General features: G+C 54.2%; 9 protein-coding genes across 9 annotated transcripts; 6 read left to right on the forward strand and 3 right to left on the reverse strand.

Moving 5' to 3' along the window:
• Positions 1–1,459: 1,459 nt before the first annotated feature.
• Positions 1,460–5,739, reverse strand: CCMA1212_000941 (uncharacterized protein; the record flags this gene model as incomplete). The annotated part of the gene is made up of 4 exons (XM_073698384.1): positions 2,677–5,739; positions 2,399–2,455; positions 2,102–2,335; positions 1,460–1,568 (listed from the first exon to the last, which is right to left on the reverse strand). Exons 1-4 carry the CDS (start codon positions 5,676–5,678, stop codon positions 1,460–1,462), a joined length of 3,402 nt encoding a protein of 1,133 aa, XP_073563613.1. The 5' UTR covers positions 5,679–5,739.
• Positions 5,740–8,252: 2,513 nt separating this feature from the next.
• On the forward strand, positions 8,253–9,171 carry CCMA1212_000942 (uncharacterized protein; the record flags this gene model as incomplete). Its single annotated transcript, XM_073698385.1, has 2 exons — positions 8,253–8,513; positions 8,587–9,171. 2 exons carry the CDS (start codon positions 8,253–8,255, stop codon positions 9,169–9,171), a joined length of 846 nt encoding a protein of 281 aa, XP_073563616.1.
• Positions 9,172–10,409: 1,238 nt separating this feature from the next.
• On the forward strand, positions 10,410–11,629 carry CCMA1212_000943 (uncharacterized protein; the record flags this gene model as incomplete). The annotated part of the gene is made up of 2 exons (XM_073698386.1): positions 10,410–10,504; positions 10,573–11,629. 2 exons carry the CDS (start codon positions 10,410–10,412, stop codon positions 11,627–11,629), a joined length of 1,152 nt encoding a protein of 383 aa, XP_073563615.1.
• A 327-nt stretch (positions 11,630–11,956) lies between these two features.
• On the reverse strand, positions 11,957–13,741 carry CCMA1212_000944 (putative lysosomal cobalamin transporter; the record flags this gene model as incomplete). The annotated part of the gene is made up of 1 exon (XM_073698387.1): positions 11,957–13,741. The coding sequence occupies one exon, from the start codon at positions 13,739–13,741 to the stop codon at positions 11,957–11,959; it is 1,785 nt and encodes a 594-aa protein (XP_073563618.1).
• A 708-nt stretch (positions 13,742–14,449) lies between these two features.
• On the forward strand, positions 14,450–19,043 carry CCMA1212_000945 (uncharacterized protein; the record flags this gene model as incomplete). Its single annotated transcript, XM_073698388.1, has 5 exons — positions 14,450–16,526; positions 16,584–16,900; positions 16,967–17,140; positions 17,206–18,451; positions 18,535–19,043. The coding sequence occupies 5 exons, from the start codon at positions 14,450–14,452 to the stop codon at positions 19,041–19,043; spliced, it is 4,323 nt and encodes a 1,440-aa protein (XP_073563617.1).
• A 626-nt stretch (positions 19,044–19,669) lies between these two features.
• Positions 19,670–20,018, reverse strand: CCMA1212_000946 (uncharacterized protein; the record flags this gene model as incomplete). Its single annotated transcript, XM_073698389.1, has 2 exons — positions 19,670–19,910; positions 20,011–20,018. 2 exons carry the CDS (start codon positions 20,016–20,018, stop codon positions 19,670–19,672), a joined length of 249 nt encoding a protein of 82 aa, XP_073563620.1.
• A 624-nt stretch (positions 20,019–20,642) lies between these two features.
• CCMA1212_000947 (U6 snRNA phosphodiesterase) lies at positions 20,643–21,700 on the forward strand (the record flags this gene model as incomplete). Its single annotated transcript, XM_073698390.1, has 2 exons — positions 20,643–20,952; positions 21,027–21,700. The coding sequence occupies 2 exons, from the start codon at positions 20,643–20,645 to the stop codon at positions 21,698–21,700; spliced, it is 984 nt and encodes a 327-aa protein (XP_073563619.1).
• Positions 21,701–22,956: 1,256 nt separating this feature from the next.
• Positions 22,957–23,606, forward strand: CCMA1212_000948 (Cyclin-dependent kinases regulatory subunit; the record flags this gene model as incomplete). Its single annotated transcript, XM_073698391.1, has 4 exons — positions 22,957–23,060; positions 23,205–23,349; positions 23,460–23,518; positions 23,576–23,606. 4 exons carry the CDS (start codon positions 22,957–22,959, stop codon positions 23,604–23,606), a joined length of 339 nt encoding a protein of 112 aa, XP_073563612.1.
• A 2,058-nt stretch (positions 23,607–25,664) lies between these two features.
• CCMA1212_000949 (uncharacterized protein) lies at positions 25,665–27,567 on the forward strand (the record flags this gene model as incomplete). The annotated part of the gene is made up of 3 exons (XM_073698392.1): positions 25,665–25,754; positions 25,827–27,379; positions 27,453–27,567. The coding sequence occupies 3 exons, from the start codon at positions 25,665–25,667 to the stop codon at positions 27,565–27,567; spliced, it is 1,758 nt and encodes a 585-aa protein (XP_073563611.1).
• Between the last annotated feature and the right edge of the window lie 80 nt (positions 27,568–27,647).

Raw genomic sequence — 27,647 nt, forward strand, 5'->3', positions numbered from 1 at the left:
CAAGAATCACAAGGCATTTTCCGATTTAATAATTGTCCCTTCTCCCCTGGTTTGCATTCTCACTCCGCCCGCCTTTCCGCTCAGCCTCTTCCGCCGCCACTCTCCTTCTTCCCACACACAAACACACACACATACACCCTCTCTTCCCTTTCCATCTCCCCCAAAAATCACAGCCTCGTCCTGCCTGTCTGCCGGTTGAAACCCCGCCTTCAACCTCGTCCGTGTTTCTCGTCTTCTGTTTTCTCTCTCTCTCTGTCTCTTCCAGGGCGGGCTTAGCATGCACCTGCAGGGGGGCTGCGTTTCTAAAAATATCTTCCGCACTCCTATGTACTGTAATTGGACGTTCTGATTTTCCATGTTTTCTGTCGTGCTCTTGCAGTACCCATCGTCATCATTTGCCAACAGCTCGCAATTACTTGCCTACCGACTTACTTACAACGTGTTAAAATTAGCGACCTGTAGCAGTCTCCAGATAGGCGGATGTGAGCTTTCTTATGGCCGTGCCTAACCACTTCCCTTTATAACCCTCCAGCTCTCATCCCAGCTCATCTCCGTATGACCAGCTATTTAGTACGACTACGATGGCTATTGATGAAGGGCTTCCATATAGTTGATCTTGCACAAAGACCTCAACCCCCCTTCAAAACCCACAACAGCCTACCTTCACGCTCCCACGTCTCCAGTCATGCAGGCCATGGTCTGACATGACTAGCTCTCCAACTGCGGGCTGATAGCTTTCTGCCGCTATATTGACACGCTCCGTATACCATGCAAAGGGAGGGAAGGCAAAGCAAAAAAAAAAAAAAAAAAAAAAAAAAAAAAAAAAAAAAAAAAAAAAAAAAAAAAAAAAAAAAAAAAAAAAAAAAAAAAAATAAAAAAAAAAAAAAAAAAAAAACAAAAAAAAAAGTAGAAGGCAACAGATCGTCCTCGTCACGTCACCAGGTACAAAGCAACACAGCGTCAAACATGGCACACAAAGGTCCAGTCATGGACAAGGTTTCATTGTTTTAAATGGACAGCTACGTAGCCTCCCTTCAACGAAATCCTCCTGGCGAGCAAATGCTTCGAACGAAGCCTTTTGTTCGAGATGAAAGAGCAAAAAAGAAAGCAGACCCCCTTTAAACGCCAGTAAAGCCCTTCGCGGTGATCACGCTTGGTAAAAGGAAAAAAGGGAAAATAGACAACGATCCTCCAACTCCTGAACCAGATGACCTCCCTTTCCTTTTGGGCATTATTTTCGTTTCCAGCCTTTCTACCTCCCTGTTTCGTTCACCTGAATCAAGGCTTCAAGTCCAGAAGTAGGATGAGACCTGGTTGTGGCCGAATGGAAAGAGGCTTGATCTACCCATCCGGGCATACCCCTTGTCGCGTCGATGTCGGGTGTTCTTCACCTAAGGAACGAGTAAAAACAGCACCTCGCCCGATTTTGCAGTCTTTAAGACTTTAACGTCTTAACCGCCTAGACCGGTGATCCTGCGCCTCCTGCGGGGGCATTGTAGTTACCAAAGCCGCCGTGCTCTGATGCGCCGTTATCCGCCTTCATCGTGCCGTTAAGCAAAGGACATAGTCTGGAGTGGGGAGAAAGTTAGCAAAAATAGAACTTTTGTTGCGAAGGGAAAACCAAAGGAAAGGCATGACAAACGGAAAAGGGGAAGAGGGTGGGACAAAGGATGAAGTGGGAGCATCACAGGCATCGGGCGCAGGGACGTGGCTTAATGAGGCCTGCGGCCTGCAGCTCTCCACCACGCCCGGTCAGGGAAACCTTGCGCCCGTTCCCTCTCCTCCCTCTCCTGACGAGCTCTTTGCTGCAGCTCCCGCTTGAGAGCTTGCAGCTGCTCTCTTTCCTCGCGGAGCACTTGCTCCCTGTCCAGCTCTTCCTGTGTCTTCTTCTGCGCATCTTCTTTCCGCGCCTTTTGACTGCGTCCCGCGCCGGCCTTCCGCTTGGTAAGGCATGCGCGCTCCAGTCTTCGAGCCTGGATATCAGACTGCTTGATCTTCTGGGCAAGGATTGTTGTCTTCCGCTTCCTCTTCCTCTTGCTCTTGGAGCCACTAGCCCCTTCTTCCGACTGTTTGGCATGATGCCACCAATCAAAAGACGAACGCGGAGGTGGTGAGACTGGGAGTGAACAAGCAGGAGTTACCGTACTTTTTGTTTGTCTTGATGTGTCCAACCTGTCCGCAATTAGCACACTTGCGGGTGGTTCCTGTAGGGACCTTATCGGCTCCAGGAGACCCGGCGTCGCCAGCGCTGGCTTTTTGATGAAGCTCCTTTTGTTGCTCTCGAGCCTGGCGTCGGGCCTTGTTTTTCTCCAGTCGCTCAAGTTCCTTTTTGATCCTGTTCGGCAGTGTGAGCATCAATCTGATACGACGTCAAAAAGATTCGAGTATGGCATCTTACCTAAGGTTTGCAAGACGGTCATGGTCGGCATTGCCCGTAGGCCTTGCGCTGTAGATGCTGTAGACAAATATACGTAAGCCGGTGCTCTAAATTCCAAGCCAACAACATCTGCCACGGAGCCGGGCGATCCCACTCCATAGGACGGAGCCCGCCTCTTGTTATAGGTCTTGGCAAGCCACGACCAACGGTGAAGCGCCTTGACTGAGGTGGGCAGCTGCGTCCACTGAAGGGGAGGCTTCTTGGACAGTGTCTGGAATCGGACAATGGCTTTCACGTACTCTCGCATTTCCAAGTCGGCTTCTGTTCGCCGCTTGATATACTGTGAAATGACTACCGGGTCATGGACAACCTCGATTCTCGTCTGCGTCGTACCGTCGGGAAGCTCCACCTCTCTCGAGATGCGAATCGCTCGTTTCGGGTGTCGGCTGGACGAAGTAAAACCGCTAATCTGACTGGTACCGTCGTCGAATATGGCCGGCGTGGCTGCTGATTGAACGTTGAACCTATCATCTTCGTCTTCCGTCGCCGCGATATCGTTGACATCATGCTCTTTTGTGTCCGAGAGGGTTGCCTTCTGCTTCTCCCAAATCTCACGAATGCCCTCTTCGTACATTGCCTGCTGCTTCTTCACGTTGTATGCGTGGCCGCCGTTCGCCCGTTTCTCACGTTCCATCGCATCCGCTGACGTTGCCAGGGGTCCCTGAACTGCTTCTATGTAGCCGCCCTTCATGGAGGTTCTGATGAAACTGAACCCAAGTCCGTGGCCGGTAGGGTCGCCTTCGCCATGGAGCTGAAGCATGGCCTTTTGCGCACAAGCGTCGATAAACGCCTTCGTCGTTTTCCAGGGCGCCATTTTGTCCGCAAGCGTTTCTTCCTGCTTTTCAACAACCTTCTTGGGCCCCTTGACGATTTTGCTTCCTTCGCCGTCGTCATCTTCTTCCTCGTCGGCGTCGAGCCCTTGTGCGTCATCGTCAATGGTTGCGTTGCGAGGGTCGTAGCCGGCATCCTCAAGCTCCTTGATACCAAGCTGCATGGCATCAAGAAGGCACACTTCCTCAGGCTTGATCATTGCGCGGATAGCGTTCTCGTCCGGAAGGATTTCTCCAGGTTTCAGGCGCCACATTCCCTTCTCCTTGCTGTCCCTGTCGTACTGGAGGAACTCCTTCAGCTTCTGTCGGTTCTGAGTATCCGTGGAGTCCGCGATATGCTTAGTGATGTCGGACAGCTGACAGTTATCACTCCGGCTGTGCCTGATCATCCTGAACGCCAGCATTTTCATCCGGCTTTTTGACGCGTTTGTAACACGCCTGCTGTGCGGACCAGGAACGTCCACCGATGGAAAGGCCTGGCCGACGACGTGCAGGTGATCAATCTTGTGTAGGTACCATTTCGGGCCGCCAATGCCCGTGGTGCTGCGGACAACAAGAAAATCCGTGCTTCGGGGTGTGTGCTTGAAGACCGGCGCTCTGTACATCTCATTGTGCAGCGTCGGCACGACTTCACCGGGGTCGACAGTGCCAAAGAGGGAGAACGGCGACCGATCTTCAGGAAGCAGAGTACGGTACTCGCCGAGGTCCAACTTGGCGAGCTGCTCCTCTTCGTTGCTGTTTTCCTTCCGACGATAGTAGTTGATAAGCCGGTTGCCCATGGCGAAGCCGTTCAGTACTCTCGGCCTCGGCTCGCAGTATTCAAAGAGCACGGCAGTAGAGTTGTCGCAGAGGCTCACATCTTTCGACTTGAGGAAGATCTCATGCGCCTTGCCCTTCATCTGCTTTCGCTTGAAATGTAGCGGCTTGTCGAACCTGATAGTGTGTCCCACCATTTTCTTATAGCGGAAGCGGGGACGATGGTACTCGTCCGTTGTGCCGCTGAGCTTGACTTTGTAATACGGCCATGACAGCTTGAGGGCGGGCATGCCATGTTCCACAGAGATGTTTCCGAGAGTAGCTCTGACTTTGCTCTGATGGTTTTCCTTCAAGAGTTCGTAGGCCTCATCGTTGGAGAGGTTGAAGCGCTGTGTGATATCCCGACCCAGATTTCCGTTAGCCATGCGCTTCATCTGCGCCTCCTGCCGCGTTCTCTTGCTGCTGTTGTAGGATTCCGTCTCCAGCAAAAGATATGGGTCGCTGATATCCAGATGAACGCGCTTCGCACCTCGCCGAGTAGCTTCTTCAAAATTATCGAACGAGGGCGCAGTGTATCGAGGGATCTCTGGCAGACCAAGCGGAACAGTCTTGCGCTTCTTCTGGCGAGGTTGGGATTCGTCGACGACGTCCATCAGAAACTCGGCATCCCACTCGTCATCTTGCTCAACCTCCTCAATCTGGCGCTTCTGTGACGATGCGGCCTCCTCCGCAGCCAACTGCTGGGCCGCAAAGCTAGCCTCAACGCTCTCGATATGGTCACTCCAATCCTCGCACGCCAATTCGATATCACGCAGCGTGAAGCCCATGACGGTTTCTGCATCGGAATCATGGTCGAGGTCGAATTGTGCAACGTCTTCTTCCTGGCCATCGATCGCAGGGCTGCAATGCACCAGGCCATTGGCTGTTGGTTCGTTGGATTTCGCGGTGGTAGATGAATTTGCAGGTCCAGGAATCCGAAAAAGTTTCTCATCGTCGGGCGCCACGTCAAGGCTCAGCTTGCTCGTGACTAGATACTTGGGCTTCTTGAGTGGCTTCTTCTCCTTCCAGGTCGCCTTCTTCGGCGGCAAAAGTTCGCTCCAAGTCAGAATGTGGCCTTTCTTGTATGCCGGCCAAGTGGCCTTTAGCAGGTCTCCGATCGATTCGGCGGGTGCAGGAATGTCGGGATCCTGATTGAGGGCGCCGTTGGCGTGCGGATCGGGATCGAAGTTGATAGAGCCAAAGCTTATGCCTGCCTCCACCGCTTGCGAATCGTCGGCCGCCTCGGCATCGCGAACGTGCGGCGCGGGTGAGGTTGGGCCGTCAACGGGGTCGATGGGGGAGGATGGGCCTTCGCCGAACAGGTCGTCTGCATCATTGCTAGTGTTGCCATCGTCTGTCAGTCCGGGCAGTTCGATCGATGTGCCCGCGCTCGGTTCTTCTTCTTCGGGGAGGTCGTCGTCGCTGATGTCCTCAAAATCCTCTGCGTCGTCTGCTTTGTTGGTCTGATCGAAGGGGGTGTCGTCAAGCTTGAGTCCTCCGCCGGCGCCGTCCTGGCTCTGCTCCAGGAGTCGCGCAATCTCACGGTCGTCGGCGGCATCTTGGGCTTCCCAGTCCTTGTCGTCGAAGGACGAGAACTCGATCTTGTCGTCGGCCATGGTCGCAACGCGCTGCCTCCCCTCAAAGCGTCCTCCGAGGGGTGTGTGAGCTTCAGAGGAGCTGTATCATGCTTTTGTAGAGATGTAATACGCTGAAAGAGAGCGGACGTAAATTCGATAGGTGAGAGAGCGATGCCAGTGAGAGGATTTCCCTTGAAAGTTCAAGGTGAGCGCCTGGTGAAGCGAAAGATGGTTGTGAGAAAGTTGGGAGAAGGTTCGAGCCGTGGATGATTCAGCCAGGCGGCAAGAAATTGCTGAGTCATCAAGCAGCCGCTACCTCAGTTATTGTTCACTGTTCACTGCGTGCACGTGTTTCGGCCTAGAAGCTGCACTGAGCTCATGCAGCTAATGTTTAGCGCGATTCTTCTAGCTCTATCGCGGTACTCTGAGCCAAATGTGAGATTTGCAAGGCATAAGATTATCGACAATGGCAATCAGCCCTATTCTCGGTCGCATCAAGGTCTAATGTAGGCATTCGTGAGAATCACTTCTTCAGAGCGAAAATAGTACTGATATGTGACCGTGCGATCACAAAAAGTGTCACGGTGGCTCCTCTCAGACTGCTCAACTTATCGAAGCATCGCGAGATCAGGTTATATTCGACCCTTCAATTGCTGGCATACGGATAGACAGACGGGGTAAAAGGGCTAGAATTTCTCTTTCTTATATTGCACGGGACATTATGCTAGAAGATGGCTACAGCAGCTGGTGAAATATTTCCGCGGATGTGAGGCTGCTTGCTTGGTGCGAATAAAGAAAGCATCAGCACCTCAGTGTGTGAATGTCACCGCAAGCCCAAGGAGTCTCTCGCCCAACCTCTGAGCTATGTTAATAAAATTAAGTGAGCACTCATCGGCGCCTGGATTAGAAAGAGGTTGGTCCTCATGATTCTCGTGTCTATTGTACATCACCCACCGCGAACAAGCGCTCCAAATCGTGTAGATGCGCAGCTTCATATCGAACTACAAGAGTGACCGGAACACGGAATGTTAACAGCCACCCATTAAACAATGCAGCCACGCACTTTGTCTTACATTCTCTGACTCTTATGAAATCGCTTGTTGAACAGATGCGGCTGGGATTGGGGTTGAGTCTGATATAGGACTTGCAGGATTTACCAGCTTGTACTTTGTAATTGGCCAGAAGAGCGTAAATTAGAAGCGGAAGTGAGCTGAGATTGGTTGATCAGACCAAGCAAAAGACTGATTTAGAGACTAAGGAGAAGGATGGACCAATTTCTTTTTCTCGCGTCTTCTGCCAAGTAGAAGCTTTCCTCAGATCCTGGTATGCGACTGATCTGGATCTCGCGAACCCACCCAGTCACTCGTCTAGATTTAACCTTAATCCAACGCAGACTTGGCATTGCCGTACACGCGCGGCAAGGCCGGCATCTACTACTCTATCCAATATCTTACAACGCTTTGGTTGAAAAGGACATACTTCAGAGTGGAGGAGAAGAACAAAGCAGTGGCATCCACGAGAATAGTAAGCATCAAGACAAGATAAAGAATGGGATCAACAGCAGGCCATGACGCAGGTTGCTTGTGAAGCTAATGTAAGTGCGCACGGGCCCCCCTCAGCTTTCCCACAAATACAAAGAAAGCAGCGCTCTGCTTTAGGAAACTGTGCTGTTCTGCTCCCCGTTCTCACGCGCGAAGCCGTTTGTCTGTCGAGACGGTCAGCGCCACTTTGACCGCCTCTTACACGTCGCTCGCTGGGTCGAGGCTAATGAACGTCAACGGTATCAGCGGCAAGAAGTGATAATCGCGGCACTGCCTTGGAGGCGCGGCTGCTTCTCACAGGTGTCCTGAGGCCAAGAAGCACGGTCTTTCAGTGATTGGGGATCAAAGCTATCCACTGACAGCAAACCAACTGGCCAAATGCCCGCCCTGAGCAACAGCACCTGTCAGGTACCTAGTCCGGAGCCCGATATCGACGGCAACGGCTTGCGACGTGGCAGGTACCCAAGGAGAACCCAGTGATTTCTAGTCGGGTAATACACGCTTGATTTGTTCCGCTTACTGGACTCGTGGGCAACTTGGAAGGCAAAATCCAACAGACAAGACGGCAGGCAGTAGTACCGAATCAAGTCATACAATCATCCATCTTCATTTGGAATAATAAGGGACCATGGACGCCAGTTGTGGCTGTAACTCGATCTTGGCGCACGTAGGGACCCGCTTCCGGCATAAGCTCTCAATGTCCATGTACTTCGTTCGACCCAACAGGGAGCAAGCATTTTGGTGTGCACGGCAGTATGGGGTACCGCCGTCCAGCCGCTTTGCACTAACAGCTGCGCCCATGCTCCTTCCAGAAAGGACTCAAACAGGGAACCTAAGACTCTTTGGCCTGCACAGTACCAAGGTACCTTACCTACTGCAGGAAGGGGCGTATAAAGTATATCGCGCCTGCTCTTTCTCTTAGTGTTGTGCCATCTCGGTCGGTGCTTATAAAAGTCGCGGTTCTTTTGGAGGGCGAATCTTTGGCCAATTGCTCCATCTCTCCAGCATCCTCAACATTTCATAACAGAGCTTTTTCTACACTCTTCACCAGCATTGCCATCAATCATTCACCATGAGAATCGACTTCGCCCTTCTGCTGGTCACTCTGATGACCACTGCGTCAGCCAGCGCCATCGATGGCCCTCGACATGTGGTGAGGGTTGACGGCGTCGCGCAGTCCGAGGAGCACGATCTGTTCAAGCGCAAGGGCGGCGGAGGTGGAGGAGGACGAGGCGGCGGCGGCGGAGGCGGCGGCAGCAGAGGAGGCAGCTCTGGCGGCAGCAGTGGAGGCAGTGGAGGCAGCAGAGGTGGCAGCAGTGGTGGAAGCTCGTATGTGTATCCCTGGGATGGGCTTTTCGGATCTCCTGCACCCTACCCAACCATCTCCATCATGCCATTTGCGCCAGAGATTTAACCGTGCTCACAGTGGAAACCGAGCCCCCAACTCCAACGCCGGCGGCACCTCAGTTGGAGGCAGCGGCCCGAAGCCGTCGTTTGGTGGTGGCCGATATTACGCTGGCGGTGCAGCGACTCCCTACCGCGCCGGCGGCAGGAGCCCCTCGGGCATTCTGCCATTTGCCCTCCTTGGAGGTGCTGCCCTTGCTTTCTGGCCCGGCGTCTGGCTGTACGGCGCGTACATGTACCCCTATCACCATCCGTACCACTACTACAACGAGTCCAGCCGTCGCAATGAGACGCGAGATGTTCTCTGCGGATGCGGCACGTACGATGTTTGCGGTTGCGACGATAACAACAACACTGCGTACTATGACAGCCTCATTGGCAATGGCAGCTACGACGCGCTTAACAAGAGCGTTGTCAACGTTGCCGACGTCAACGGAACCAGGACCATTCTCATCAACGGCAGTCTTCCCAACGGTACGACAGCCGACGGACAGGATTCAAGCGCTGCTGGCCTGAGGAACGTTGTTCAGCTGATGGGCTTCTGGCCTGCCGTTACTGCCGTGCTCGTCGCCGTCTTTCTAGCATAAGATTGCTGTGACCTTGCTTTTCACGACTTCTCTTTTTATCGCTACGTTGCTCCGCTGGATTCGGGGAGCTTTTTATCACTGCTTCTACCATTCATGTCTACGTGTGTATGGGTTTATGCTTTTGCGCTTTTCACGATCGATACCATACTGTTTTGACGCTGCAAAAGGGCCGGACGATATGGACTTGGCGCTTTCTTCTTTTTCCTGCTTTTGTCAAGACATACGATACACGGGCCTCAATAGAGACGCATGAGCTGAAGTTTTGGTCGGCTGGGCAGTGATTCTTGGACTTCGGCCATCTCGTCTCTGAGGCTTCTCACATGGCTGGCTTGCATCACGCGGAAAAACTACATGGCCTTGGGTGGGATTCACGGCGGCTCGTGCGGATAGTTAATTGTAATATGGATGCATTGCGAGTGGCAGTGCTGTTTGCTTGCCATCAGCACGTACAGTTTCTGCGAGACGGTGGACAAAGTATCCATGCGGCTAGAAGAGGCTATGCACCGGAAAAAGTGTTCTAGAACGGTGGTGATGCAGTCTTGGGCACAGATACAGAAGGTGGCGAGATGATATCATCGTATTGGAGCGAACGGCGACCACCTTAACCGGATTTCATGCCAGTAAGCTTAATACCGGCTGATTCGGGCGATGGGGGACCGTTGGTTTACGTCTAATCACGTTGCATTAGTGTTCTTCTATAGGATCAATTATGTGGCGGTGACGCTTTTTAGGGGTTGTCGTCCGAAGCATCGTGTGTGTGGCAGGCTTTTTGATAGGCTTTTTTTTTTTTTCAGCTCTCTGACCAATACGCGCTGGTTGGGCCTTTTCCGCTTGAATACGCTTTTGGGGCGTATCAAGCGAGATTTGGCTCTCCTAATATGACTCGAGGTTTTTTAAATGATCAAGACTGATGGAGGAATTTGATACAACGCTGAAGAGAAAGGAGGAGCAATAAGATAGACAATGGCGATGCAAAATGCTAAAATCATCGGCATTGGGAGATGGGAGATGAGAATATTGGGTAGGCTTTGCTTAAGTAAAGCCGTTGTGCAGCTTGGCGCGTGACTTTGCGCGCCATGCGGATTAAGAAACATGCTTTCCCGACAGAATGACCCTCGCATGAACACGCTCGCAAACCGGCTTTTGAAGTGTATGAGGCGGACTCGGTGATCCTTTCCGAGGGACAACAGCAAAAGATACTTTTTGACTACCGATACCGGATCGATCCATTTGAAGCAATGCCCGAGGATATAGACAACTCGCTGCTGGAACGGCTGCAGGCCTTGCGGGGCTCTGGTTCAGGCGCATCGCCGGGTCGAGCAGCGCCGATAAAGTACGTGATGACAGAGCGGAGTGCCAGAAGGAGATGTTCTGAAGCCATGGCTAAGCAGTAGATGGCAGATTCAGTGTAGATGTGATTGAGAGGTCAAACCCGGCTACTAGAGAAGACGCTCTGGCTGCTCGGCTAAAGTCGCTACGAGCTGCAGACGATGGAAGCGCAGTCTCGCCAAAGAGGGAGAAGGCCATCACTACTCCAGCTCCTCTGGCATCATCATCATCATCGCCACGCTCGCATACAGCTGAAGCGAAGGATGTCGCATATTCCGAGAAAACGGAAAAGCTGGAGGATGACGAAGATGTCGAACGGATCTTCTCGACAGACGACCAGACACTGGAGGAGCTCCTAGGCGATGTCAGTCCCGATGAGACCCCCGCGCAGGAGCCAAGCGACGAGCAGGTCAGGGCGCTCCTGGAAGAACTATCGCGAGCTGTACCCAAGGGCGACGGCGTCGGAGGAGGTGAGGAGCACGACGATAAGGCTGGGGATTCGGATGATTCAGATGGCGAGCAGATGCAGGCCAAAGTAACCGACGTCATTGCGCAGTTCCAAGACGAAGCAGCCCTTGAAGCAGCCCTACGAAGGTCCAATGATGATGTCGACGATGAGTGTGCTTCTGCGCAGCAGAACCAGAACCAAGATCAAGACGCCCAAGAGGACGGAGACACAGATCTCGCTCTACCTTCGCTGCCCCCTAATCTCGATGACCTTTCATCCTTCTCCCCCCGCCGCCAAAGCAATATTACCAAGGCCGACGCCATGGACGACATCACCGCCCGCATGGCCGCTCTCCGCGCCCCTGCCGCCGCCGAAGAGGACGATTCTTTCTCGCTCCCTTCTGTTCCCAGCGGAAGGCCCTCTGCGGGGGACAAGCCCGTCAGGAGACTGACAAGCAAGACGGATTACACAGATGACGACATTGACGGCTGGTGTACCGTCTGTCTTGAGGATGCTACGCTGCAATGTCTGGGTTGCGACGATGATCCTTATTGTGCGAGGTGCTGGAGGGAGATGCATGTCGGGCCGGCGGCTGCGTTTGATGATAGGAGTCACAAGGCTGTGCAGTTCACGAGGGCGAGGAAGAAGGACAAACAACAGAGGGTTGCGCTGGGTGCTTGATATTTCTTAACGAAGGGTAACGACAGAAAAGCAAAAGAAGAAGCAGAAAAAAAAAGGAAACAAGAATAAACCGCCCGAAATGTGGACTCCCAACAATTCCCGTCCTGGTTCATCATTTCAGCGCTTTGCGTGGGCCGCTCTCATCACAAACAGAAGCAACGTAGAGTGCGCTCAAACAATGACTCCAAACTCCCAATCCATAACCCGAAGCTCGATTCCCTGCTTTCCTTCCAAACAACAATCTGAATTACCGAGCCGATTAACCAACCCTTCCCCCCCGACAAAAGGAACGAAAAAAGAAAGCCACTAACTGTGTGGTGGTAATAGCTAGTTGCCTTGCGGTCGTGAGCCTCGAATCAGCTGGGGCCCATTCGTCGAGTCCCTGCCAGGCTGTCCCCTCACGTCTTGCCATGTGGCCCCAAACCGACGACCGGTCGACGCCAAAAGGCTCTCTTCTTCATCCGCCTCGGCAAACTCGTCCATCTCGGCGAGATCGACCTTGGGGGTACGCACCAGCGCGGTAACAAGGACAATGAGGAAGATACCCATGAACACGTACTGAGCCCAGAAATCAATCGCACCAAACAGCGGCCACGTAATGGTGATACGGTTAAGCAGGGTAGACATCATAGATGGCGTACAGACGTCCTTGGCGTGTTTGTACTTCAGGGCGTCAGAGCAAGGGATGATCAACTCATGGTGGTGTCTGCAGTCGGGCTGGGCGCCGGGATACGCAGGCTCGTTTGCGCAGAACGTCTGGGTTCCGTAGAACGAGTACTGCGGAGCCACGAACATGGCGACTGCATAGTTGATGGCCAGCGTGATGAGCAACAGCATGACCGTCGCGATGAGAAGAGCTTGCGGAGCTGTCCTGCCTCTGCGGATTTGAAAGATTCGGATCCAGAGGAAGCGGATGCCAACTGCGGCAATACCGGAGATGGAGCTGCTGAACAAGACAAGGACCAGAAAAGCCATCAGGATGTAGTCGACGGGGAAGGCTTTGGCAGCCTTCAGAAAGATCCAGTTCATCGGCTGGAAGACGTGAACCTGGCCGAGGATGTATCCACATCGCTGCTTGCAGACCGAGTGCTTGGCCTTATCGATGCCGGTGATGAACATGGACACCCAGATCACAACGGCAAAGAGCACCAGCAAAATCCCGCCGAGCATCTTGACTGGCCTGACGAGTGCGCATAGCTTGAGCCATAACTGATATACTCGGCTCCTGCCTTCACCCTGGGCCTCGGCAGCTAGGCGTTCGCGCCGAACCAACGTTTGCTCCTCTCTGATGAGAGCATCCAGCTCTCTCCTGTCCTTCCGGGACATGCCCTCTTCACGACCAGCATTGCGCAGCTCCAGCTGGCGTTGGCGCTCTCGATTCTGTTCGAGTTGAGAGGCTGTCGTTGCCGAGAGCTGGGGAGCCGAGATCGGGGGAGCTGATTTGATCAAAGAGATGGGCATGAGAGCAAGCCCGGCACTGGTGTAGAGCACATAGAGAAACGTTCCAAGCGTCATCAAGAGACCCACGGCGAAGGTAAGCGCCTTCTCGCCATGGTTTTGGGACAGTAATGACTTGTAGTAGTCCAAATCCCAGTGGCCCTTGCTGCCGCCAGCTGCAGGAACAAAGAATCCCAAGAGGAAGAGCACGACGGTGAGAGCGACGAAGAAGAGCGTGTATTTGGTGGCGGCCCAGAAGCGGTTCTTCCATGTGCGACCCTCCTCCTCAAAGGCGACCTCGTCGTACTCCTCGTACCAAAAGTACGCAAAGGGAATGACAATGAGGCAGAGCAGGGCATCCCAGCTGTAGAGCGAATAATAGACAACCTTTAGCGTAAAGAGAATATCCGCGACTCGCTTTGGCGTGGCCCAGTCCTTTTTGGCGCCTAGAGTCGAGGACGCAGTGGACGAAACGAGGGCGATGTCGACCGGAAGAAGCAAGACGGTCGCGAGCAGAGACGTTAAGCTGACGATGGCGACGATGCTCACCATGGCCGAGCGGTCGATGGGCGTCTGCCATGTGAAGGTGGTGACAATCGCAGCGCCGAGACATAGCAGGACGGCGACTGCGTAAGCCAGCCAGATGAGGCCGGCTTGGACGTAGCCCGAGGCCATGATGGGTCAAGTTGTTGGTGTTTATGCTGTATGTTTCCCTCTACCTAGAGACGATTGATCCAAGTGAGCGATTGCTGTTCTTCTTAAGCCGCTTGGCCTGTTTGTTTGAAGTCCAAGCTGGCTATGTTTCGTGTGAAACGCGTGGCGATTTGTTGTTCCCTGTCTGGATTGTGACGCAATGGCGGCATCACCAGCTGTCTCACCCAGCGTTAATAAGGGTAGTACAGTACATCCCTGCGCTGGAGCTTCAGGGACAACGCGCGGGTTGCTTCGGTGCCTGAATTTGGGACTGGGGGACCTCCCCCGCCTGAGCAACTGCAGACGGCGGTCTAGGAAATCTTGGGTATACAAGACTCGAGCGGTTCTTCCTGTGCTGTGCCTTTGACTAGGTAGTCGAGACCAGATGCGAGATGCAATTTCGTCTTGTGGCTTCAACTGCTTCGAGGTGCCTTACATGTAAGTAGGTATGGTGGTACCAGAGCTGCTGGGCCGTGCTAAAGTCCCGGCACGGCAGCGCGTTGATCCGCTATCGAGGCCGCTAAACCCACTGCCGGCCTTTGCATGTGTGCAGCTTCTCCAGCCAAAACACTTGATTCAACCCACGCAGACGAATTTGTTTCGCGACGCCTCAACCCACGACTCTCTCCATCGACAGCCGCAACAGCCCAATTGCGCTCGCGAGACGGCGGAGGAGATGCCCTTGCAGCTATGCAGGTCTACACTGAGCTCGCGGCTCCCACAGCCGTCACCCAATGCCTGAGCCTGCCGCTGACCTCTGCAACCGCCAACAACGTCGTCGTCGCAAAGGGCTCGCTGCTCCAGATCTTCACCGTCAAGGCCGTCTCGGCCGATCTCGATCCCGAACTCCAGCCCAGCCAGCCGGCAGACTCCGACACGCGGTTCGACCGTCAGGTTAACGACGACGATGGCCTCGAGTCCTCCTTTCTCGGCGGCAAGACCATGCTCGTGCGAACCGAGCGGACAAACAACACCAAGCTCGTGCTCATCACGGAGATCCCGCTTGCTGGAACGGTAATCGGGCTGGCAAGGCTGAGGACCAGCAGGACTGCATCGGGAGGCGAGGTTCTGCTGATTGCATACAAGGCAGCCAAGCTGTGCATGGCCGAATGGGACCCGAGGAAGAACGAGCTCGAGACCATCTCCATCCACTACTACGAAAAGGAAGAGCTTCAAGGAGCCCCATGGGAGGAGGTGTTTGGGGAGTATGTGAACCACCTCGAGGCCGATCCTGGCAGTAGATGCGCCGCCTTGAAGTTCGGCACGCGAAACCTCGCCATCCTGCCCTTCAGGCGCTCCGAAGAAGACCTGGAGATGGAGGACTGGGACGAGGATCTGGACGGGCCTCGCCCGGTCAAGGAGCAGGCGGCAGCGGTCAACGGAGATAGCGACAATGTAGAAGCAGCATATACACCGTCATTTGTCTTGCGTCTGCCCCTCCTAGACCCGAGCCTGCTTCACCCCGTGCACCTCACCTTTCTGCATGAGTATCGCGAGCCCACGTTTGGTGTCTTGTCGTCCAGCCAGGCACCCGCTGCCTCTCTAGGCGCCAGGGATCATCTATCGTACAAGGTCTTTACTCTGGACCTGCAGCAGAGAGCGTCAACGACCATCCTGTCGGTGACTGGCCTGCCACATGACCTTTACAAGGTCATCGCCTTGCCCGCTCCTGTCGGTGGCGCCTTGTTAGTCGGGCAGAACGAGTTGATCCATGTTGACCAATCTGGAAAGGCAAACGGCGTGGCCGTCAATCCCATGGCCAAGCTGGCAACCTCCTTTAGCCTGACGGATCAATCCGACATGAAGCTGCGCCTTGAAAACTGCGCCATTGAGATACTTGCCATCGAAAATGGCGAGCTGCTATTGATATTGAATGACGGCCGGCTGGGCATAATATCCTTCAAGATTGATGGACGAACGGTGTCAGGCCTCAGCGTCAGGCTCGTGGGCGCAGACTGCGGTGGCAACGTAATCAAGAGCAGGGCTACGTGCGTCTCCAGGCTGGGGAAGAACACACTCTTCGTTGGGAGCGAAACCAGCGATTCCGTCGTGTTAGGGTGGTCGAGAAGGCAGACTCAAGAGAAGCGTAGGAAATCCCGACTCATCGACCCGGATCTGGCTCTGGACGTGGATGAGCTCGACCTTGAGGATGACGAAGAAGATGACGACCTTTACGGAGATGATTCTGCCGCAGCCAAGCCTCAGCAATTGCCCAACGGAGGCCCAGCCAAATCTGGAGACTTGACTTTCCGGATACACGACGTGCTGCTCAGCATTGCGCCGATACAAGACATTACATGCGGACAAGCAGCATTCTTGCCTGACAGCGAGGAGGCTACTCTGAACAGGGGCGTCCGAGCTGATCTGCAGCTTGCTTGTGCGGTCGGACGGGGAGAGGCGGGCGCTCTCGCGATCATCAACCGGGAGATCCAGCCCAGGGTCATCGGCCGGTTCGAGTTTCCAGAGGCCAGAGGATTCTGGACCATGTGCGTTAAGAAACCCGTTCCCAAGTCGCTGGGCACGAATGCTGGAGTGGCCGGCGACTACGATACGCCGATTCAGCATGACAGGTTCATGATTGTTGCCAAGGTCGATCTCGATGGCTACGAAACGTCTGACGTGTACGCCCTCACAGCAGCAGGATTCGAGACCTTGAAGGAGACGGAGTTTGAGCCGGCCGCCGGCTTCACTGTGGAAGCTGGCACAATGGGAAAGCAAATGGTGGTTATCCAAGTGCTCAAGTCGGAAGTGCGGTGTTACAACGGAGGTAAGTCTGCCATGCCGCGGCCTCCTGTGGAAGAAGCAGACGCTGAGTGATTTCCAGATCTCAACCTGATCCAGATCCTACCCATGCTGGATGAAGAGACGGGGGCTGAGCCCCGGGCTGTGAGTGCAAGCATCGTTGACCCGTACCTGCTCATCATCCGCGACGACGGTAGCGTCTTTCTCGCCCAGATTGACAACAATAACGAGATTGAAGAGATGGAGAAGACGGACAGCAGTCTTACGTCTACCAAGTGGGTGGCTGGATGCCTGTACAAAGACACCAAGGGCATCTTTCAGTCAAGCTATAGCGACTCAACTAAACAGGCAAGCGAGGCAGTCATGATGTTCTTGCTCAACTCAACGGGAGCCTTGCATGTAAGCAGCGTCCTCTGTTGAACGGCTGAAGCTATGAACCATAGTATAGGAGGCTAACAACGCTAGATATTCGCGCTTCCGGATCTCTCAAAGGCTGTCTATGTCGCTGAGGGGCTCTCATCAATTCCTCCCCATCTCTCAGCTGGCTATGCGGCCAGAAGAGGAGCCACCCGCGAAACGCTGACCGAGATTGTTGTGGCAGACCTTGGAGATGCCGTCCACGCCTCGCCATACCTGATAGTAAGGGTTTTTCGTCAATTTCCAGCTGATTTGTTGACGGCCAGCTGACAGCAGAACTTTCCCAGTTACGACATTCTACCGATGACCTTACCATATACGAGCCCATCCGCCTACCGGCCAACGAAAGTGCTCACACGTTGTCCGACACACTCTTCTTCAAGAAGTCGCCGAATGCCGTGCTGGCTAAGAGCGCTGTGGAAGATCCGTCGGACGACACCGCGCAGCCGCCGCGTTACGTCCCCTTGAGGGTCTGCGCGAATGTGGGTGGCTATAGCACTGTTTTTCTTCCGGGCCCTTCACCAGCTTTCGTCATCAAGAGCAGCAAAAGCGTCCCGAGGGTGGTTGGCCTGCAAGGCCATGGCGTTCGGGGCATGAGCACGTTCCACACCGAAGGGTGCGACAGGGGATTCATCTATGCGGACTCTGAAGGCGTAGCCCGAGTCACACAGCTGCCGAGCAAGACTAACTTCACAGAGCTGGGCATCTCGGTCAGGAAGGTTCCGCTGGGCCTTGACGTCCGCCATGTTGCCTACCACCACCCTACGGAGACATACATCGCGGGCTGTGCGATTCCTGAAAACTTTGAGCTGCCAAAGGACGACGACTACCACAAAGAATGGGCCCGCGAGTCTGTCCCTCTCCCGCCTACCACGGTCAGGGGTGCTCTGAAGCTGATCAACCCCATCACGTGGACGGTCATTCATTCGATCGACATGGAAGCGGGTGAGTCCATTGAATGCATGAAAACGCTGCATCTCGAGGTGTCAGAGGAGACAAAGGAGCGGAGAATGCTCCTCGCAGTGGGCACCGCCTTGTCCCGAGGCGAAGACCTCCCCACGCGAGGCCGCGTGCAAGTATACGACATAGTGACCGTCATCCCCGAGCCGGGCAAGCCGGAGACGAACAAGCGGCTCAAGCTGCTGGCCAAGGAAGACATTCCCCGAGGCGGCGTGACGGCCCTGTCCGAGATTGGCACCCAGGGGCTGATGCTGGTGGCGCAAGGCCAGAAGTGCATGGTGCGAGGCCTCAAGGAAGACGGCTCGCTGCTGCCCGTGGCCTTCCTCGACATGAGCTGCCACGTATCGTCGGTGCGCGAACTGCCAGGCACGGGCCTGTGTCTGATTGCGGACGCTTTCAAGGGCTTGTGGTTCGCCGGGTACACGGAGGAGCCGTACACTTTCAAGGTGCTCGGGAAGAGCAGCGGATCGCTGCCGCTGCTGGTCGCAGACTTTCTGCCAGATGGCGAGGACTTGTCCATGGTTGCCGTGGACGCGGACGGCGATATGCACGTTCTCGAATTCAATCCCGAGCGTAAGTCTTTCTCGTTTCTATCCCTTCACTTTCTCTGTGGCTGCTGCAAAGGGATTCAAGTATACTGACTCAACTCATCTCAGACCCCAAATCTCTCCAAGGCCACCTCCTCCTCCACCGCACAACATTCAGCGTAACCCCCAACCCCCCAACATCAACCCTCCTCCTCCCCCGCACCCTTCCCACATCCCACTCATCCCCAGACTCGTCCTCCTCCTCCACGCAGCCACACATCCTCCTCCTCGCCTCCCCCTCAGGCTCCATAGCCGCTCTGACGCCCCTCCCCGAATCCGCCTACCGCCGCCTCCTCTCCGTCACGAACCAGCTCCTCCCGGCCCTCGTTCCTCACGGCGGCCTCCACGCGAGGGCGCACCGCACGCCCGAGGGCGGAGGCGGCATGTCCCGCACCGTGGGCGTCGAAACGGCCGCCTCGGGAAGGGCCATCGTCGACGGGACCGTTCTGGCGCGGTGGAACGAGCTCGGTGCCGCGAAGAGGGCCGAAGTCGCGACGAGGGGCGGGTATGATGGCGTGACGGAGATGAGGGAGGATTTGGAAGCGGTGCTGGGATGGGGCGGGCTTTCGTATTTCTAGGATGGACATGCGTATGAGTTAGGAAGAATCTAGTTGCATATATATACATTGGTATGATAACTGTTGTCCAGCAACTTCATCTGCATGTCACAGGATGAATCACATCGCACGCTCACGCGTATTTTCCGTCGTGTGCTCACAGGTAATGTCTGACAAGTATTCGCAACGATTTTCAGTACTGCAGGTATCGTATCATATTGAAGCATAACCGACTATCTCAAGATCAAAATATCAAGCCATCCATCTATAACTCCAATCGTTCCCACCCATGGTATCTGTCATTAATCCATTCCATGCTAACCGTGCGCCTGTCGGTACTTGATACTCAAATGAACGAAACCAAAAAAAAAAAAAAAAAAACTACCAGACAGGCAATACGAGCAGCGTCCATCTCCTGCCGTCGAGGCCCTTCATCCAGACAGCCGCGAGTTCACATCTCGGTGCTGAGGATTCCAGGAGGCGTCGTCATACACGTAGGTACGACCGCCAGATGAGGAGCTCGCATGCCGGGAAGCACGGGCATTGTTGGGATGAGGCTTGCGCCGCTTCTGAGCGCTCCTGCGACTCGGCAGCATCGACTGCATCTCAATCTCCTCATAGTCCTCCCGCGCCCGGCCCCTTGCCCTTCACATCGCGCTCGACAGGGTTAGGGTTGAGCGTCTCTCGACCCTGAGCATGGCGCCGACGTTGGTTCTGTACCGGCGTAAGCGATTCTTGATGCGCACACACAGCGGCGTGTAGGGGCGGGTTATTACGACGGAGCCGCAGTCCCACTGCCTGTACTGCTGGTACGAGACTGCCATGGAGTCGGCGTCGCGCACGAGGCTGGAGCCCTCCTCGTACTCCATCCGGTTGCCCTCATATGTCCTGGATGTACTCCTGGGGCGTGGCTTTAGCTTACCAGCCTTCTCCTGTCCACACGAATGCAGCGATCTCATGGCAAGGTTGTGCTGTCACTTAGACTCACCCATGCATCTCCATGGATGCTTCATCAGGTTTCTCGGAGTTCTATGGAGATGTAGTTGTGCTTCATCGTGTTTTCTGTTACGGCCGGAGACGGTACGCATCAATCATGATGGTGTAACTGGCTTGATGGGCTTGACTGGGCGACTCAACCTACCTCGTATCAGAAGCCTCAGCAGAAGCTTCCATTGGCTTAGACGGCCGCCACCGGAGATACGGTAGGTAAGGTGAGGGTATGCTGTCAAAGTTGAGCTGTTGCCGCCTACCAAACGACGGAATAATCCCTTAAGAGGATCAGTGGATGGGATGAGTTTAAACTACGTCAGTGAGACAGCCACACATTACAGCTCTAGGAGAGCTGGAAGGAAGAGAGACGAAAAATAAAAGGGGGGGGGGGGGGGGGGGGGGGNGCACGTTGCTTATGTAATCCGACACACTTCACGGGGATCGCGTTGATGCATTCTGATGCTTGGTTGCGTAGGAGAATAAGTCAACGATCGAGATAATCAGCGGAGCGTGACTGCAAGGCCGATTCATTCATTTCTTTTGCTGTTTCTTGCTTTGTTTTCAATATCAATGCAATAGTCATCCACTAGTATTTAAATACTTGGTTTCCAGGACCATCTCCTCAATTCAATGGCTCTCGTCGACTACTCCTCCTCCTCGTCAACATCATCACATTCCGACAGTGAAGACAACAACGCGCCGGTGGCGTCGCCAGCCAAACGGCGCAAAGCCTCGCCGCACGGCTCCGGAGCCCGACCAGAGGCCCCGAGCCCTCCGTCAGGCCGCGTGTCCGACCTACCACCTCTTCCCTCAGCATTCCACGACTTGTATGCGTCCACCGTCCGCCAGAGCGTCGTGGACGATCCCGCGCTGCACCACGGGCGCAAGAGACTGACTCCCCACGTCGTGGGCAACTGGCCCAGCCATGTCTATATCGAGTGTGAGTTGAATGAGTGTCTGGAACCAAGGGTTTGCTTGAGCCCGGATGACGCAAGGCTTAACACTGCTGTCTAGGGCATCCGCTGGCTGACCAGCACGAGAAGCTGGTTCAACTGGTATGCAGAGTCGACGACGCCATTGGCAGCCGGGCTAAGCTGCACAGCTTCCTGACGAGTGACCTGGGAGCGCCGCTGCCTCTCCACATCAGCCTGTCGCGGCCCATTTCGCTGAGCACCTCTAACAAGGATCGGTTCCTCGACCAGATCTCATCTGCGCTGCAGGCCAGCGGCGTGCGCCAGTTCTCTGTTAACCCCAGGAGATTGTTGTGGTATAACTCGCCTGACTCGAATCGCACGTTTCTCGTCCTCCAGGTGGCAAGCTCATCAACGCCGAAAAGCGCTGGGGCGCTGTCGAATCCGGAGCTCATGAGGCTTTTGAATGCATGCAACGACATGGCTCGGAGATTTGACCAGCCCATTCTGTATCAGAACAAGGGAGGAGAAAAGGACTCGGCTGATGAAGCATTCCACGTTTCTATTGGGTGGGCGCTTGACCTCCCCGTGGATGAAGAGTCCATTAAAGCTCTGGAGGCGTTTGGAGATGAAGAGCTTCAGTCTCTCAAGACATGGGAGGTTCCAGTGCCCGGCGTCAAGGTAAAGATAGGCAACGTCGTAAGCCACGTGCCGCTCTCCTCGGGGGTGCCTTTGACTGCTTCGAGAGGTCAATCAAGATCACTTTTTGGATTATGATGGCGTGTTTGTTTGACGCTCTGATATTGCTGGTAAGGTGACAGGCATCTACATGAGTATATTGGCATCCTGATTAAAGAACCTTCAAAAAAAAGAAAAAAAAAAAAAAAGAAAAGAAAAGAAAAAAAAAGGTTGCCGACTGATGACGTTGATATAAGGTAGACACATGCATCAAGGGTTTCAGACAGCATCATGGGCTATCCTGGCTAAAGAACCGGAGCAAGGGATCCAAGCTCCCGCAGGAACACGCAGAAAATCGACAACGGTAAGATGGACACGTGCGTTCCCGTGAGAATTATGCATCTTGAACTTGTCAGATACGTATGATGGATAGGCGATAGTTTATTTCACATTTCAGCTTCACGATGGCTATAGCAGACGAGGTGGACGTTCTCCGTGGTATCTCGGAACCTGTGCGCTAAGGGATGGTACTTGCAAGAGGCGACAACCTTGAATCGTCTACAACTACTTCAGTACCAATTGTTAGGCATGTTTTGGTTCATTGTCATCTCGATGCTAGGCATCAATCAAAAAGAATTAATACAAGATGCGCTTGTTGCAGAAGAGCATGGAAACCGGGGAGAACAGAGGTGAAGCGGCGGTCAGTTAGATGTCAATGTCCCGTCAACTAAACCGACTTGCCCCCCCTGCACCGCCAACGGAGCTGGCACCCGACATTTAAGTGGCCCCGACCAGGGGTTGATTTTCGGGGCTTGTTGATTCGACGATGCTTTACCTCATTACTAGGTATTTATTATCCCACCGCACCCCGTTCCTCCTCCTGCAAACCCGCCCGCCAAAACCAAAGGTCTCGTGCCACATTGAGTCTACTTACCTACTACCTAAGGTCCGCCTGTCTGTCTGCTCCGGCTGTGATTCAGTCTTGCACCTCGTCGACTATCGCACCTTCCGTCGCTCTCGTCGGCCCGTGACTCACGCACCACGCGATTCCGCCGTTCGATTCGATCCGCCAGAAGCTTCTCGCGCGCTTTGATCGAACCTCATTTTGCCGCCTGGCCTTCGACTTTCACCGCCGAACGCCTCTTGTTTTGTTATACTACCCCAAGCCGATCTCGGAGTCGAAACATTTCATCAGCTCGAAAACGAAAACGAGGTCGAGGGCGTTTGGACAAATCCTGAGCGGCCTTTTCTTGCAAAGGATCCCACACAGTTATTACCAACACGATCGCGGCACGCGGTAGACGATTCGTGCCAGCCAAAGCCGGAAAAGATTACTAAGAGACCCAACCATCAAAATGGATATCGACATGAGCCGGCGGAACAAGACTCCGCGTCCCCTGACCGAAGCGGAACGAGCCCGACTTGAAGAATTCGTGGACGCCATCCGATACTCAGAGAGGTGAGTTCCGGAATACCTCTCTTGTTGAGCCGGTGGAGGAGGGCCGTTCGGCTGCGATTGCAGAGGGAGAGGAGGAGTGGATAACCGTCCACAAGCGCATTGAACAGCATGTGACTGGGAGCTGGATCGCTAACCGGCCAACAGATACAGCGACGACGAATTCGAGTACCGCCATGTCCAGTTACCTAAGATGATGCTCAAAGCGATTCCGAAAGAATACCACGATTCTGCCAAGGGCACGCTGAAGCTTCTGTGGGAGGACGAGTGGAGGGCCATGGGAATGACACAGGTGAGCCTTGATTTTTCCCCTTCTATCGCAGATCCCCCGCTGTCCGAACGGCGAGGGTGAAGAAGACGTGCGACATCGCTGACACCAGATTTTTTTCTTCCTGGTTTTAGAGTCTCGGCTGGGAGCACTACGAGGTCCATGAGCCGGAGCCGCATATCCTCCTTTTCAAGTAAGTCCTGCCATGTGTAATCAAGGCACACAGACATTGTCTAATCAGTCGAAACAGGAGACCTCTCAACTACCAGCCGCCCCAGTGAGCACCCCGTTCGTCGAGCTCCTGCGCTCAGTTGTGTACGATGGCGCGACCGTCTTCTTGCCGCGCCGACTCATGCTGCATGAAGAGCCTCTTCGTTTAGCGTCCTATTACGATTTTTACGATCTGCATACTAGATAATGTTGGGTTCATACGTGCCAGCCGAGCGGGCGCTGCTTCGCGACCCTGCCGCATGCGCCGTCCTTATACCTCGAATAGCAAATGGCTTGTCTGTGGGGATCTGGAGCCGCGTATGAGATACGGCAGGCTTTGTTTACGAGGAGGCGGCGGGCAACGTGTGGGTGCATCTGTCAAGAGTGCAAGCAGCTAATCCGTGGGTTGGCACGCGTCTCTACCATCCCCAGAGTTGGCACTTGGAGGATGACTTGGGCGCTACAAGAAGGACGCATCAGGCGATTGGTTAGCCTTGTGTAGGGGTAGTTGAAGAAGAATCGAAGCATGGTCTAGGAACGTATATACACGGAATGAACATTGTCAATGATGGCTGGTCTGGAGAGATGCCGAGTACGGCCTACCATACCTTATATACCCTATCATATCAATAAATCTGCAATACACGCTATGTTCTGTTGCTGGAGCAGTTTTGACGAGTAAGAAAATGCGAAGGGCTGGATAGATATGCCGTTGGACAGTGCCTGGTGGTCGTCTCAAGCTTGAATAACAAACGCGGCCGTGCATTGTCACACCATGAACCACGTGTAAATCCCGTTCACACTTCGTATTACTCCGTGTTTATGGAACATGGGATTAAACCTGCCGTAGCTCCCATCGTACCGATGACTCGTCAGTCCAGTTACACCAAAATTCAGGCAACGTGGCAAGCCGCAGTGCGCTTCTCATTTATAGAGATGGCCTGCTTGATACGAAATGCGCGTTATCACCAGCAAGGTAGGTGACGTCTCTCGAAGCGGAAGGCCGTCTAACTGCTCATCTCGGGCTTGGTCTGGTGGGCTGATTCTGTGATGATGCATGGCCTCGCCATGAGACTTGTCTCTTTTGCGAGGTATGCAATTGGCAGCAATGCGCGTTCTGGCGTACGTTATTTATAGCTCATGTACGACAACCTTCGATCTCTTTCATATAGAAACGTCCTGGTTTTCTTCTTCCCCCAGTTATTGCAACTTGCGGACACATTTCAGCTGTCCCTGAAGCTGCCATTCTCGCGTTGGTGGCGTCGAACCACCACCAAAACTTCCCTCCGGACGGAGGCCCATTATTGGCTGCTGCGTCCGCCCCTTGAACACGGTCCTTGTTCTCTCGGTTCTTCGACTTTATTCTCCCCCGCCGCCACCCACTAAAAAAAAAAAAAAGAAGTCTGTTGGCGTTGGTACCTGGTACTGGGTGATCCGTGCAGCGTGAAACAGGCGCCAAGTTTGTTTCTTTTCTGGGCCCTGCAAGACAAACTCGCCCTTTTTCAACTTCCGTAGGTACGTAGTACATAAGCAGATGTTCCGGATCGCCAGCGTGGCATCTTTCCGCATTGAGGAGCATCTCATGATATGTCAGCAACAACTTGATTTGGTTTTGTAAAGTCGTCCGTTGCGACTTTCTCTTCCTTTGGCTCTTTGTTTATTATCTGCTACAAGATTTCTTTTCCTTTTTTTTCTTACATCGGAATTCTCTCTATATACTTTAAGATTTGGTTATCCCCCCCCCACTGCTTGCCGTAAGCCTCTTGAGCTCGGCAGTTGTGGCTGCGAATTGCATCTGCCTTCACTTGGCGTGGCTTGTCGATAGGCTTCAGTCACCTTCGCTATCAACCGACAGGCAGCACCAGCGCTTGCTTCAGACTTTGGCTCTCTCTCTCTCTTGCTTTCCGCTGTACATCTTCTTTGCTTTAAACCGCTTTTTTCTTTTTTGGAATCTTCTCCGTCAATTTGCATCCATCGGCCGTCGAAATCTCCTGCAATTCGGAAGAGCGCAACTCGCATCCCGCCGTCTCGGATCGTCGCTCCACCAAGCGATGACGACCTCTCTGGCCAAGCCTTAACCAAGCAACAGCCTACATATATCGCACCGGCAGTCTTCCGCTGAAGTCAAGATGCAATCTGCAAGCAAACTGTTCTTTCTCTCAGTGTTTGCCCTCTGGGCGACGCCGGGCGCATGCTCAAGCTCGTCAAGTACATGCACTGTACGTCAACCCAACCTTGGCCTCGTCTCCCTTGAGAAGAATTCTTTGCGCTGACAGCTTCGTGTCGTCTAGTTTTCGCCAAACGCCATCATCGACGATGGATGCGTCTCGTACGCCACGCTCGATAGACTCAATGTCAAAGTGAAGCCTGCCATAGACGAGCTCGTTCAGACGACCGACTTCTTTTCGCACTACCGCATGAACCTCTTCAACAAAAAATGCCCCTTCTGGAACGACGAGGATGGCATGTGCGGTAACATTGCCTGCGCCGTCGAGACGCTGGACAACGAAGAAGACATACCCGAAATATGGAGGGCTCACGAGCTTAGCAAGCTGGAGGGCCCTCGAGCGAAGCATCCGGGCAAGCAAGAGCAGAGGCAGAATCCCGACCGGCCGCTACAAGGAGAGTTGGGAGAGAATGTCGGGGAGAGTTGTGTGGTTGAATACGACGACGAGTGCGACGACAGAGATTATTGCGTCTGGGACGACGAAGGCGCAGCGTCCAAGGGAGACTACATCAGCTTGCTGCGCAACCCCGAGCGCTTCACTGGCTATGGAGGCCAAAGCGCGAAGCAGGTGTGGGATGCCATCTACTTGGAGAACTGCTTTAAGAAGAGCTCGTTTCCCAAGTCGGCCGATCTGGGCGTCTCGCACCGCCCAACCGAGGCGGCTGCTCTGGACTTCAAGCACGTCTTGGATACCGCTGGCCGACAGGCTCAACTGGAGCAGCAACGGCAGAGTAACCCAAACATTCCCTTTGTTGCCAACACTGGCTACGAGGTGGATGACGAGTGCCTGGAGAAGCGCGTGTTCTACCGGGTGGTGTCGGGAATGCACGCCAGCATCAGCGTCCACCTGTGCTGGGAGTTCTTGAATCAGAGCACAGGAGAATGGCAGCCCAACCTGGACTGCTACGAGAACCGCTTGCACAAATTCCCGGACCGCATCAGCAACCTCTACTTCAACTACGCGCTCGTGACTCGCGCCATTGCGAAGCTGGGCCCTTATGTCCTTTCGCCGCAGTACACCTTTTGTACAGGGGACCCGTTGCAGGATCAGGAGACCCGAGACAAAATCGCTGCCGTCACGAAGCACGCGGCTAGTGTCCCGCAAATCTTCAACGAGAGCGTCATGTTTGCCAACGGCGAGGGCCCTTCCCTCAAGGAAGATTTCCGCAACCGCTTCCGCAACATCAGCCGGGTCATGGACTGCGTCGGCTGCGACAAGTGCCGTCTCTGGGGCAAGATCCAGACCAGCGGCTACGGCACGGCTCTCAAGATTCTGTTTGAGTTCAACGAGGGCCAGAAGCCGCCGCCCCTCAAGAGGACCGAGTTGGTGGCCCTGTTCAACACGTATGCCAGACTCAGCTCGTCGGTGGCCGCCGTTGGGCGATTCCGAGCCATGATTGACATGCGGGACAAGATGGCGTCCAAGCCGGACTTTAAGCCCGAGGATCTCTACACGCTCATTGACGAGGCCGACGAGGACATGGACGAGTTCATCAGGATGCAAAGTCGCGGGACCCAGGGCGATACGCTGGGCGAGCAGGTCGGAAACGAGTTTGCGCGTGTCATGATGGCCGTCAAGATTGTGCTCAAGAGCTGGATTCGAACGCCCAAGATGATGTGAGTCTCTCTTTGTCCCCTAACCCCGCGAGTGTCATGAAGCACCATATCGAGATGGACTAACAAGCCTCAGCTGGCAAATTGTCTCGGATGAGACGTCGAGATTGTACCGTGCTTGGATCGGTCTGCCTGCGCGACCCCGACGCTATGCGTTCAGGCTGCCCAAATTAGACAGAGACGAGTTGTGAGACTACCGCAACAATTACATTCCTTGTACATGCTGTATATACGACGATCCGTTAGCAGAGGTTTCTATTCCGGCGTTTAG

The sequence above is a fragment of the Trichoderma ghanense genome (assembly GCF_004382785.1).
Source record: "Trichoderma ghanense strain CCMA-1212 chromosome Unknown scaffold_0, whole genome shotgun sequence".
Taxonomy (NCBI): Eukaryota; Fungi; Ascomycota; class Sordariomycetes; order Hypocreales; family Hypocreaceae; genus Trichoderma; species Trichoderma ghanense.